Consider the following 14,513-nt stretch of genomic DNA (forward strand, 5'->3'; position numbering starts at 1 on the left):
CCTTAATTTGTTTCTTAAAATAAATATTACATAAAATTTTTTTGACTCTTTCTACTAGTTTTTTCAAAACTCTAAAAAATTTTTAAATATTGCACGATTGATATTATACACATGGTTTGTATGAACTTTGATACTCACTAGTAAGAGCTGCAATATCATGAAATAACCATTTCGGTTTTATAGACCATTTTCAGTTTATATATCACTCAGGCACTTACATTTTGTGAAGTAATTGATACAACTATTTTTACTATGGTATCTTTTATACTATGAAAAAATATGTAATGTATATAACATTAACAAATTAGATAATATGAAAATTTCTAATTTAAATAATGTTAAAATATCCTGTTTTGGATATTAAAATTATTTAAAACTGTTTAAGATGTAAGTCAAAGGTGAAAACATTTTATTCCTATCCTTGGCCTGTTCCATGCCTCTCTAAAAAAATAAGTGTTTTTAAAATATGGAGTTTGAGATTTATGATCAAGGTACTTATCTTTTAAATATTTTAGTAACTTAGCTTATTGTTTACTCTGCTAATACAAGTTTGAATTCTTAAAATATGAAGATTGACTTTCAAAATGACCAAATTAGCATTTGCTAGGTAAAGGTATCATTTTTAAAAATGTATCTGTTGATAAACTAGAAAAATTGTTGTGTGAGGTTGATAACAAATAAATACATAAAAACTAATTTGAATATGACCAAAAATTAAATTTGTGAGCAGTTATACATTTAAAATCTGGTAGATTTGATCTGGTAAAGTTTAAACATTAGTAACTTATTTGTAAAAAAGAAAAAACTGCACCAGTAGCTACCATTCACAGTAGACAGGACAGAGCCATTTGCCAATGGCAAATCTGTTAACTTGGAAGTAAAAAGAGAGAGGGGATAGCTTTGATGAAAGTATTTTAGCAGTATGTGTGGCTTATCCCTTGAGAGGCAGAACAGCCATGGACTCAGAACTCTGCTAGAACCACTAAGGAGAAATTTAGACCCAAAATATATTACTTCTAAACAGAATACTTTTCCCAGTAATTAAAAAAAAAAAAAAAATGAATGTCCTTTCTCAATATTTCAGACATAAAAATGGCTGAAGTAAGTTCAAAGAGGTATCTTGGCCAACGAGATTCCATGCCAGTGTGAATAAAGAAAGAATGAGCACTTCAGCGGAGACCGGTTTGGCTCAGTGGATAGAGCGTCAGCCTGCAGACTGAAAGGTCCCAGGTTCGATTCCGGTCAAGGGTATGTGCCTTGGTTGCAGGCACATCCCCGGTGGCGGGTGTGCAAGAGGCAGCTGATCGATGGATGTCTCATCGATGTTTCTAACTCTCTATCCCTCTCCCTTCCTCTCTGTGAAAAATCAATAAAATATATTTAAAAAAAAAGAAAAAAAAGAATGAGCACTTAAGAAAGGATATTTAAATTGCAGGCCCAAAAAAGGCAACTCTGCTTGTCAATCTTTCATGACCTGGTAACTGTTAAAAGAAATAGTACTTTCCTTTAAGCATGGTAAAAGCACTATGAACAATAGTGCTGCTATTTCCTCATCAGTTGAAATGAATACTAAATATAAAATTTTATCTAAGTAAAACTACAATTTCCCTAAAACGCATTTTAGAGTTCCTTTCAAGTTATCCTAAATTAGTTACTACAGTCTAAGAATAATGGAACAAAATGAATACCCATTTATTAAATACTTACTGAAACCTGTGATAGAACAACTGATATTTTTAAGAATTCTTAAAATAACACACCATTTCAGCACTCATTAATGATTATTTAAAACACACACAATTTGGGCTTAAATATTCAATCTCTTGAGTAGATTGTAGATGATCAGTTTAGTTAGAAGGTATTTCAGAAAAAAGCCAATTCTAAAACAGCAAAATGCTTAGCAATCTAAATAGCTGTGACTATTATAAAAATATTCAGAATGATCTTACAGTTGCAATCGGTCCATCAACGTGGTAGTCCAGGCTGAAGACATCCCACCCAGTGTCACCTGGAGACACCTAAGAACAAAAACAAACAACTTACCATCACCAGAACTTACCATCACCAGTGTTAAGCTTAATGCCATAGAACTAGTCAAATCCTCAAAGTAGAGGCAATAAAATAAAACCCAATTTTTAAAAACTACTCTACAGTTTTGAGTGTTAGCTACATGACAGCAGGGAACTGCATTTCTTTGTCACCTCCTGGATCCTCAGCGTTTAGACAATCAGGTGCACAGTAGGTGCTCTACAAATATTTTTGGAATGGATGGAATATTTTTAAATGATTATAAGAGTATTTAAAATTCATCACCATTCCTTTATGAAAAAACCTACTGCCGTATATGTTCCAAATCCTTAAAAATCAATATATTTTTAAAAACCCAACAGGTCCTGCTAACGGTCCTTTATCATAGCTAAGCAAGCAGTATCTGATGTTTATGATACTCACTTCCCTAAGAAATGTTATTTTCTATCAAACTAAAACTAAAAACATCTTTCTTTTTTAAAGTATATTTTTAATGATTTCAGAAAGGAAGAGAGAAGGAGAAAGATAGAAACATCCATGATGGGAATCATTGATCGGCTGCCTCCTGGACGTCCCCTACTGGTATTGAGCCCGCAACCTGAGCATGTACCCTGACCAATAATTGAACCAGGACCTCCTGGTTCATAGGTTGATGCTCAACCACTGAGCCATGCAGGCTGGGCTAAAAACATCTATTTTTGATAAATATTATTATCATTCTACCTTATCTCTGTGCCTCCTATCAATATTACCATTAACAGCACCTCAATTTACTGGGCATCCGTGACAGCCACCAAGTGTTGCATGTTCTCTGCCCAAGAGCCCTTTGTAAGGTGAGAACTGAAACCTAGTGTGGTGTAGACAGGCAGTGACTTGTCTAAAATGATGCCAAGGATTTTTAACAGACGACATAGCAAGGATTCAAACTCAGGTGGCCCAGTCTTTCAGTCATGGCTCTTCCCCACTAGACTAGCCGTGCCTTCGACAACATGAAAAACTTCAGGGGAAAGGTGCTGGTCGGGGAGAGCTCAATGCTTTGTGCAGATTGTACAGAACCTGGAGCGACAGTACCTCCAGCAGCCTCACGTCCAGTCTTTTGAGGATCTCAGGACTGTCAAACTGGGCGTTGGTGGCTCTGACAGCAGTTTCAAGAATTCCAGTCAAATTGTGTTGATACAAAGTCGTAGCTGGACGGACAAGTTCTGGTCTTAACAGATTTTTTAAAAAGAAAAAGAAAATGTTATTTGAATTCTTAGTGAACTGTGTAGAAACTTAAAATTATAAAAGGAGTTCAAGTTGTAAAAACTAAAGACAAAAGGAACCAATATGACATGGTAACAAAATCTTCCCAGAATTAATTGTAAATAGGATTTCACCAAGTATTTGGGGAAATAAAGTATTTCCTTATAATTAAAAAAATAATAATCTTTGTTCAGCTTAAATGAAAAATATTTAAAAGTGTCCTCCATGTTAACAAATAACGTTTTCTAACTAGAGGCTGGCCAATAGTGGCATGAACTAGTGTAATTTCCTACCTGGGTCCAATGAAAAAAAGGGTCTTCATTAAATCAAAACCATCAGATAGAGGTGGGTGTCATGATTCTAAAGGCTAACAACTACTGCATTATCAGCAAACATTCCTGAAGGGGTACTAATATCTCAGTTTCCAAATATGAAACTGTGACCAAGAGCTGACCAAGTTAAGAACGCAGCCAATCATCCCCACGTGTGCATATAAACCCTCCCCACTGCAGGCCTTCACAGCACTAAAAGATCAGGCAGGACAGGTGAAAAGGGGCCTTAGTTTCACTCAAATAAATCTGAGGCAAGTGAGACACTGATGGCATTCCCCTTTAAAACTAGACTTAAAACATGCCATTGAGAAGAAATAATTTTTTTATTTAATACAAAAAATGAGATGCTCTAAATCAAAGGTGGGGAACCTTTTTCCTGCCAAGGGCCATTTGGATATTCTTAACATCATTCGTGGGCCACACAAAATTATCAACTTAAAAATTAGCCTGCTATATTTGGTCAAGCATTTAATTAACTCTTCCCTAATGCCTTGGCAGGGCTAGACCAAATGATTTTGCAGGCCTTATACATATCTCGGGCCAGATGTTCCCCGCCCATTCTAAATATTGAAATCTATTATATTATAGTTTTAATATGTTAGTCAGCTAAATGATCTGATCTGTATTACTGCCATCCTCTAAATGTTGCTTTAACTTTAAACTGTAAGAAACCCCTTTCTAATCTTTACCTTTTTGTCAACCTGAACATCTACACCTATGTGTCTGCTCACCGCACATCCTCACACATAATCCCATTTTAGCCTTCTGGCATTTAAAGAACATTTCCCCTTAAAAAATGCATCACCCTCACCCTTCCAACAGGCAGTGGCCTCGTGACCAGTATTGAACTAACTAGCAACCCCTTCTCTACTTACAGTGCAGACATGCTATTTGAGCAAATGTAATCACAGAGTTTATGTTTAGCAGGTAATAATCAACTTCTTCATGAGTTAATCAATCATACAACATTACCCATAATTATGAGGTCAGTTATTGTCATATATGCCCCCAAATCTAAATTATTTTTCCTAACTAGACTTATTTCTAGTAAGAGGTGGGGCCACAGGAGCTTATGGGACTGAAATAACAGTTCTCACATAGCAGCATCACCCTCAGCTGGGCTCTTGTTAGAAATGCACATTCTTGGGCTCTTCCCCAGATCTACAGAACCAGACTCTTTAAGTGGGTCCAACGATCCATTCCAACGAGCCCCTTAAGGGACTCCGAAACAACTGCTTAATTAGCACAGATATGATTGAAAAGTAACATACTTTTTTAAGTGTCCTAAAGGGAACACAAAAAAAATAATAATAATTTCCATTCTTATATGCCTGGGAAAATCACTAGTCCCGTGCTGTGGCCCACACGCGCATGCTCACTCTCACCAGTGCTGCCTGGGAGCCTGGGCTTGCATCCAGAGGGTCTAATTGTCTACTTAGAACCAGGAGCATGATGGGCTCTGGTACAGAGCTGTCTGCGTCTCGATGAATGGAGGGGAAGGGCACATTTAATTAATGTAACAAAACAGAAGTAGTTAATAGTTGTTTTTCTGAGTTATTTTAGAACAAGAAACAATTTTAACTAAAAAGTTCAGTCTTAAAATGCAATTTCTTTTTACAACTACTTTCAAAGTTAAGCTAAGCAAATTGTGCCTATGGTGTGTGCTCCTCGTACACTAGACTGCCAGGGCCACAGTGTTTGTGAAGTGCACAGGCTTCTCCGGAGAACAAAGCACAGAACAAACAAAAATAAAGATACTTTAACACAACAATGTCACAATTTCCTTTTCCCGATTTTATCTTACCATATGTTGTAGAGAAATTCAACAAATTTCCCTCTAATGTCATTTATTCTTTAAACAAAAATTATAAGACTCTTATCATGTCAAGATCTACTGTATATTTATGAAAATCAAAATGGTTTTCATACTTGAGCAAGTCCATTAAGTGCCTTATGAAGTCTCCTTGACCGAGAAGTAAGTACCGCCTCATGGCCTGCATGTGATCCAGCAAGCTATACTTTCTATTGAGAACATCCAATAGGTATTTACTAGTCTCAAAATAAGCTGCGTCGATTTTCCCCTGAAATGCATTTTCCAAATCTGTGAATAAGTCTGCAGCTGTAGAGAACAAAAGGAAAAAAGTACACATACATACATAATTTGTATTTTAACAAAGGAAAATCTAAAGGCACACACACATACAAATCTCATTGCCAATGCCTGTAAATGGCATAGGTGGCACTAACAGGTCATGTGTATGGTCAGGGAGGCAAAATAAGAGTCCCGAGCTCAAGAAACTGAAAATACTGATGTCTGGCTAGATTTACCGCAGACATCTGCACTGTGACCTACGGAAGGACCCTTAACAGCACAAGTCATCACTTTACAGATTTTTTTTTTTTTTAATTTCAAATTACTTTCTACAATGTAACTAACTCAAAAATCTCACTTTGTTGAAAAGTGCAAAGAGAATAGAGCAGGTCAAAGTTGAATCACCTACACATGCCTATAAGACATTTCAAAACTAGTTTGAAGAATAAAAAAAATGGCACATGTAATGAGCTTTATGGGTTGTGAAAATCATATAAAGGTTAGGTGCTGTTGTCGTGCAGCCATATCAGAGTATCAGAGAGTAAACTCTAAGGAAAGATCTGAAGATTTTCCAGGTACATGTAATAAGAGGAGACTGTCACCAACAAAGAAGCCTAACTGTAAGCAGTAATATAAAAAAACAACAGCAAAACAAACAAAACAGCCATCATTTCCACAGTTTTAAATTAAAAAGAAATTATAGGTAAAGATTAACAATGCTTTTTAATGCTAATTTACATCATAAAACCACTTATATCTAAATACTCACTTTTATATAAAAACCATAATAACACTTGAGCTAGCAAATAATCCCAATGTCAAGAAACAATATAAGATTAAAAAAAGGTAGAACACTACTTTTCAAAGTTAAACAAAAAGAGGCAAGGTCTGCAGAGTCTAGGTTAAGTCTTTTCCCACTACCTGTTATCAATTTGAAAATATCAGAGGACTTTAGAACTGTTTTTATTTGTTCTTCAAAATAATAGACCGGTAAGAAGAACCTATATTAGGAAGCATGGAACAGAATGTAAAACTTCGGAGGGAAGGCGGGGGAGGGTGAGTGGGTGGGAGGCAATCAACCAAAGACCTTGTAAGCATATATGCATAAGCCATGGACACAGATAATAGGGTGGTGAAAGTCGTGTGTGTGTGTGTGTGTGTGTGTGTGTGTGTGTGTGTGAAGGGGGTTCAAGGGAGGGGGAGTTTAAGGGGGTTAAATGAGTGGCCTTAGCATATCATTAGCATATTATACTTTGATTGGTTGAATGGACGACTGGACAACCAGACACTTTAATAGGCTTTTATTATATAGAATGTTTCAGGCACATCTTATGCTTCCCCCCCAAGGAGTACTCCACTTCTGCTATCTTTAGTGCCTAAAAACTTTGGGGTCATTGACCTCAGACACCATTTTGCCATCCACAATCCTGTAGGTGATGGTCTTTTGGGTTGAGGGTATAGAGTTGCTGTTGTCTAGGGTGTCACCCAGATGCAAGCCTTGTCCTCAGAATGTGCAAAGATCTGAGCCCTCAGGTCCCCCATGGTCTTGAAATAATGCTCCAGTCTCTGACTTGGGTCCCTCGTCCTCAAGGTGTTCCTGGATTTTGCTCTGCAGTCTCTGACTATCAGCCTCCAAGCCTCTCACCTTCTCCAGGCAGGAGGCCGTCATTCATAACCTCCTCCTTGCTCTGGATGCCCCTGATGGCTGCCAGACCCCCAGCTATGCCCACAGCCAGGCCCTACGACTCCCAATTGCCCCACACACTGGTGGAATGAGACACAGAGATCTGGAAGCTCAAGTCCCCAGCACCTGCATAGATGCTGACCCCTCTGCTGGCTGGCTGGGCCCAGTGGCTGAGCAACTGCATGGAGCCCAGGGTCCAGCAGTTTGTAGAGAAGCTGGAACAGGTGCTGAAGCTCATGTTGTTAAGGGAGAAGGCAAGAAAACAAGACTCAGGTTCAAGCAGCCTCTATTACACATTTAGACTATAAGCTAATGAAAGGCACAGCTTTGGAGAATTCATATTATTTCCCCTACAGCTACCGCAATGTCAGATGAAAAGTAAACTTGAATGAACCAAGATGACAATCTAAATAGTACATATAGCCAAGACACAAAATATCATGAAATTGTTGAGGCTGAAGCAGGCAGCAAATGGAAAAAATAGAAAACAGCAGTGAATGAGGAATAACCATAGTCATTTAATGTAGGCAGAAAGATATGTAACATTTTCAATACAATAAACACTTGTAAATCCTTTCTGATTTCTGGGCAAGCCTCTGAGTTTCAAAGTGTGGCTAGCATTTTTTCCTTTATATGATTTGACATACAGTCACTACATAAAAAAAGTAATGCATGCCTGGCCAGAGTGGCTCAGTTGATTGAATGTCCTGTGCACCAAAAGGGTGCCGGTTCAACTGTGGATCATGGCACATTTCGGGGTTGTAGGACCAATCCCTGGTTAAAGGCAACTGATGAGTGTTTCTCAATATTTCTTTCTCAAATCAGTGGTTTTTTCCCTTCCCTCCCTCCCTCCTTCTCTTTCCCCCCCTCCCATCTTTCCATCCCTCCCTCCCTCTTTTCTTCCCTCTCTACCTTCCCCTCTCTAAGCATACCCTCTGGTGAGGATTAAAAAATAGAATAAAACAGTTTATACCTATTCCACCACTTATTGTTTAAATGTATAAAAAGGGAAGCAACATTTAAATAGTAATAAACATTTTATATACAATATATGTGTATTAAGGTATTTTTAGATAATAATTTGGAAAATGTGTTAGTCCTGTTAAACAAAAAATACTTCAAGCAATATATATTATCGTTATCACCAACATCACCACCGCCATCATCACAATCCCACCACCATCACCACAACCACCACCATCATCCTACCATCTTGGGGTGATTCTGCAGACTTGGTCACAGCTATCATCTTTGTAGTGGGTGTCTGGTCATGACAAACCTGGTGCAGGAAATTTATTGATTTTCCTATCAAAAGAACCTAAAAAAGGAAAATATCCTAGAGTCACCTTTATATAAAATTAAAATCCAACTATAACAAATATTCACAAGAAACAATTTACTGATTAAAAATTAAGTAACAAGAACATGTAGGATAGTATGAAGTGAATTCTAGAAACTGAAAAGACGTTAACACATATTATGTTGATGTATCCAATTAATATATACTTTCAAGAATGCTAATGCTAATCTAACGAACAAAATAGATCCAGAGACATAGAAACATGGAACAGACTGATGAATCTCTGAGGAGAGGCTGGGGTGAGTGAGTGGGGAGATTAACCAGAGAACTTATATGCATGTATGCATAATCTATGGACCCATGTAATAGAGTGATGAATTCATGGGGGGAGTGGGGTTCTGGGTGGAAAAGGTCTATGAGGGGGAGAAAGGGAGAGTACATCTGTAATGATTACAACAATAAAGATTAAAAAAAAATTTTTAAAGAATGCTAATCCTAAAATGCAACAAAATTTTCACTGAAGAATAATTTTGTCTCATGATCCAGGTAGAAATAGCATTAAAATATCAAAATCCCAAAAACCTCTTCTAATCCTACCTTCCTAGATTGATCCATCGTAATAAATGAAGGAATCATCGACTTCCTTAAAGTATACTTGTCATGCCACAGTCGATCTGTTTTAACTGTAGGATCTGATGCTACAAAAAACTAAAAACAAAGAGGCATTAAAACATTAAAAAGCAATATGCATGGCAAAATATTATCTAACAACAATATCAAAGAATGTTATTCTAGAAAGCAAAGTTGTCCAGATTCAGGGAAACTTACCATTTATATACTAAAATTTGTTTTAAAAAGCATTTTTTTAAATGTAATCACATATACAGATCTCCCCAAATGTAATCACATATTTCCCAGACTTTTAAAACCAAAGTATAACGAAAACAAGTTAAGCTCTTTCTTGAAGACTCATGATTTTCATTATGAATATCAATTACAGCCTCTACTGTGCAACATGGAAGATCTAGTAGTAAATATGAGGACTACTGAATCTGCTTCAGACCTTTGTAAAGACATACTGACTACTATAGCTGTTTGAACATTCAATTCATGCCTGCTTCAGGGTTTTCCCGTCTGTTACTTTCATCTACTCAGCTGTGTCTCCTTCTACTAGTGAGCCAGCCCTCTGTGGCTCTCTCTTGCAGAGCCTTGGAGTCTAGGCTAGGGGTGTCGAACTCAATCAGAGAAGGGGCCAAAATCTAAAATCCAGCCTAAATCGCGGGCCGAAAGGTTTACTGAACAGTCATAAACTGTCATTGTGATGGAAACGCAGCAGAGTGCAGTGATGACAGCGCGGTGCGGGCCACATTGCAAGGCCTGGCGGGACGGATTTGGCCCGCAGGCCTTGTGTTTGACACATGTGGTCTAGGCTAACATACTCTGCTCAGCCTGTCGGCTACAGGCCGACCATGACATGGGGAAATGGCCAGCACCAGTGTACATAATGGCGCAACAGGAAGTGACTTTCCCCTGTAGCTCTGCCCAAGAACCATGCATGCTGAGAAGCTTGTCCAGTCTACTACCCTTCTCACATTTGCTTCCCCCACAAACCAGCCTGATAAGTTGACATCATAAAAAAACAAGGAATGAAATGAGGAACCTTTGTAATAATATGAATAATAAAGATTGACATGAAAAAAATAAAATAAATAAATAAATAATAAAATTAAAAAAAAAAACAAGGAATGGGAAGGAGAAAACTAAATTGCTATAGTTTCCAGTTCATTTGCTATTCCAGTGAGGCCAGTCTCATTTTTTAGTCATATATCCTAGTAGACTTGTGCTTTTATTTCTAAAAACTCAATTTTTTTTAAACATTTTATAGATTTGTTACAGAGAGGAAGGGAGAAGGATAGAGTTAGAAACATCAATGAGAGAGAAACATTGATCAGCTGCCTCCTGCACACTCCCTACTTGTTATGTGCCCTTGATGAGAATCGAACCTGGGGCCCTCGAGCCCACAGGCTAATGCTCTATCCACTGAGCCAAACCAGTCAGGGTCAAACTCAATTTCTAATAACAGAACTGGTGAATCAAATGTTTATTTTTTATAGATGCCAATTTCCTTTCTAAATAGCTGTGTCTATTAATATTCCTACCAGCAGGATACTCGATATTCTGCATCCTTACTCATTTAGATTTTGCCAATCAGTTAAGCAAAATCATGGTTGCTTATACTGCAATTTTACTGACAACAAAAGGAGTTGGGAATATTTTCACAATGCTGATTGCCATTTGCTTTTCTTCTCTGTGAATTCTTTTTAGATCCTTGACCTGTCTATTGTCCTCTCCTTAGCAACACTGTTACATTAGGTATTAGATGTCCTGTGCATGACATTCCTGCACCGCAAGGGCTCCCATCTCACAGTCCGGGGGATGTCCAACTAATGGCTTAGCACTGCCACCACTGTGCTCACCAGCCATGAGCCCAGCTTAGGGCTTCTGGCTGAGTGGCACTCCCACTTTGAGATCGCACTGATCACCAGGAGGCAGCTCCTGGGTGGAGCGTCTCACCCCTGGTGGTCAGTGCACATCATAGTGACCAGTTGTTCCACCATTCGGTTGATTTGCATATTAGCCTTTTATTATATAGGATGGTGAATCAGTAAGTATTAGGTCTAGTAATAATTAATGTCGTTTTCTAATATTTTTTTTTAAATCGAATTTATTTAAACATTACAACAAAATTTAATCAACAATATAGTTGCCGTTGTTTTCTACTACTTGTGCCCAACGCTCAGGAAGCATTTTAATCCCTCTGTTGTAAAATTCTTGTGATTTTGATGCAAAAAATTCGGTCAATGCATTTTTGAGGCATTCTTCATTATTAAATTTTTTTCCAAGAAGAAAGTTTTGCAAAGAACGAAACAAATGGTAATCGGAAGGGGCAATATCAGGAGAATATGCAGGTTGAGGGAGAACTTCCCATTCCAACTGGCGCAGTTTTTCAGCAGTGATTCTTGCAGTATGCGGTCATGTGTTATCGTGGTGAAGAATTACGCCCTTCCGATTAATCAGCGCGGGTTCTTTTTCTCTTAAAGCTTGGGCTAACCTTTCCAATTGGGCACTATACACTGCACTTGTAATGGTTTGGTTAGATGATAAAAGTTCATAATGAAGAATTCCTTTAAAATTCCACCAAACACACAACATCACTTTTTTCGCATGCAAGTCAGGTTTTGGCGTGGGCTGCGGAGCCTCATTTTTGTCCAACCATTGAGGCTGCCTTTTCAAATTAACATACAGCACCCATTTTTCATCTCCGGTAACAATTTGCTCTAAAAACGGCAAACGGTTTTGACGAGAGAGGAGCGAACTGCAAATTGTGACTCTTTGATTATGGTTGTTGTCGGTCAACTCATGAGGAACCCATTTTCCAAACTTTTGGACTTTGCCAAGTGCACGCAATTGATTGGAAACTGTTTTTTGTGAACAATTTAAAGTTGTCGCAGGCTCTTGTTGGGTAATTTGAGGATTTTGCACCAAAAGAGCTTGAAGAGCTTCTTGATCAAAATTGGACACATGGCCTCAACCACTCTTGTCATCTAACGAAAAATTTTCCTCGCGAAATTTCTCAAACCAACGCTGGCATTTTCTGGCGCTAACTGCATCTTGACCAAGAGCACTACAGATGTTTTTTGCAGCCTCATTTGCTTTTCTTCCTAATTGGAACTCGTAAAGCATGCAGTGCCGAATATGCTCTTCATCCGCCATCTTCTTAGCCTAGTTTTGCAACAAAAACCAAACCAAACACAAACTTTTTCAAGCAAAACTTGTTAATTGCACTTCACACGTTCTGTAGATACCACGTGTTTGAAGGTTATGTCAATACAAGTCAACGCCACACAAGATTTTAAACAAATGTTTAAAAACGACATTAATTATTACTAATAATATTACAAATTTAATTTTTCCAAGTTAATTATTTGCAATTTTTTGTTTTGTTCTACTTTGTGTTATGTAGGTAAATGTCTTCCTTTATAGCTTCTGAGTTTCCTGACTTCCAAAGATCTTCCTATTCCCAGATTACAGAATGTTCTCCCTATTTTCTTTTAGTATTCCAATTGTGTTTTTATTATTTAGATCTTTCTTTCCTTCAAACTTTATCTAAAGGGATCTGTTTCCTTCTAGACAGAATTTTATCTTTAATGGCCAGGTCAGCAACTTTTACTTAATATACCATCCTTTTCTCTGAGCTAGGGATGACTCATCAGAAATCATCATTATAACTAATTATATTAATAAATTAAAAGGGGAAAATTTGACTATATCAAGTAATCAACAGGGGATATTTGATAATGTTTTTATTTACCATCCTCCAGTGGTGACCAATTAGCTTTTTGTTTTATCATCATGAACGTGAATTCACATATATCTGGAGTTTCAACCCATTAGTTATTATACTGATTGGGATGATGGAAGCATCTTCAAGCTGGTTCCTGAGTTCTTCAGACTTCACCTGAGTTGTCTTCCTTGCTTCTGGTTTAGAAGGTGCTCTTGGCTTATCTTATTTGTTTCTACACCAGACCTAGATTCAGTCAATTTCCCAAAGAGCTCTAGTTCCTTTTATCGGATCTAGTAATAATTAATGTCGTTTTTAAACATTCGTTTAAAATCTTGTGTGGCGTTGACTTGTATTGACATAACTTTCAAACACGTGGTATCTACAGAACGTGTGAACTGCAATTAACAAGTTTTGCTTGAAAAAGTTTGTGTTTGGTTTGGTTTTTGTTGCAAAACTAGGCTAAGAAGATGGCGGATGAAGAGCATATTCGGCTCTGCATGCTTTACGAGTTCCAATTAGGAAGAAAAGCAAGTGAGGCTGCAAAAAACATCTGTAGTGCTCTTGGTCAAGATGCAGTTAGCGCCAGAAAATGCCAGCGTTGGTTTGAGAAATTTCGCGAGGGAAATTTTTTGTTAAATGACAAGAGTGGTCGAGGCCGTGTGTCCAATTTTGATCAAGAAGCTCTTCAAGCTCTTTTGGTGCAAAATCCTCAAATTACCCAACAAGAGCCTGCGACAACTTTAAATTGTTCACAAAAAACAGTTTCCAATCAATTGCGTGCACTTGGCAAAGTCCAAAAGTTTGGAAAATGGGTTCCTCATGAGTTGACCGACAACAACCATAATCAAAGAGTCACAATTTGCAGTTCGCTCCTCTCTCGTCAAAACCGTTTGCCGTTTTTAGAGCAAATTGTTACCAGAGATGAACAATGGGTGCTGTATGTTAATTTGAAAAGGCAGCCTCAATGGTTGGACAAAAATGAGGCTCCGCAGCCCACGCCAAAACCTGACTTGCATGCGAAAAAAGTGATGTTGTGTGTTTGGTGGAATTTTAAAGGAATTCTTCATTATGAACTTTTACCATCTAACCAAACCATTACAAGTGCAGTGTATAGTGCCCAATTGGAAAGGTTAGCCCAAGCTTTAAGAGAAAAAGAACCCGCGCTGATTAATCGGAAGGGCGTAATTCTTCACCACGATAACGCATGACCGCATACTGCAAGAATCACTGCTGAAAAACTGCGCCAGTTGGAATGGGAAGTTCTCCCTCAACCTGCATATTCTCCTGATATTGCCCCTTCCGATTACCATTTGTTTCGTTCTTTGCAAAACTTTCTTCTTGGAAAAAAATTTAATAATGAGGAATGCCTCGAAAATGCATTGACCGAATTTTTTGCATCAAAATCACAAGAATTTTACAACAGAGGGATTAAAATGCTTCCTGAGCGTTGGGCACAAGTAGTAGAAAACCACGGCAACTAAAATTTAATG

The 14,513-nt window shown here is 37.8% G+C and overlaps 1 protein-coding gene across 3 annotated transcripts in view; it reads right to left on the reverse strand.

Moving 5' to 3' along the window:
- TUBGCP3 (tubulin gamma complex associated protein 3) overlaps window positions 1-14,513 on the reverse strand; it is an 87,225-nt gene that overhangs the window by 25,321 nt on the left and 47,391 nt on the right. For 2 of the 3 annotated variants that reach the window (XM_036456104.2, XM_036456103.2), the window contains exons 12-16: window positions 9,276-9,386; window positions 8,588-8,696; window positions 5,532-5,721; window positions 3,100-3,235; window positions 1,950-2,018 (exon numbers count right to left, since the gene is read on the reverse strand). In XM_036456104.2, coding sequence (XP_036311997.1) covers window positions 1,950-2,018; window positions 3,100-3,235; window positions 5,532-5,721; window positions 8,588-8,696; window positions 9,276-9,386 — 615 coding nt within the window. The remainder of the gene's footprint in view (window positions 1-1,949; window positions 2,019-3,099; window positions 3,236-5,531; window positions 5,722-8,587; window positions 8,697-9,275; window positions 9,387-14,513) is intronic. The other variant, XM_036456105.2, reaches the window with a different exon arrangement.

This window comes from Pipistrellus kuhlii, unplaced genomic scaffold (genome assembly GCF_014108245.1).
Source record: "Pipistrellus kuhlii isolate mPipKuh1 unplaced genomic scaffold, mPipKuh1.p scaffold_m20_p_3, whole genome shotgun sequence".
NCBI lineage: Eukaryota > Metazoa > Chordata > Mammalia > Chiroptera > Vespertilionidae > Pipistrellus > Pipistrellus kuhlii.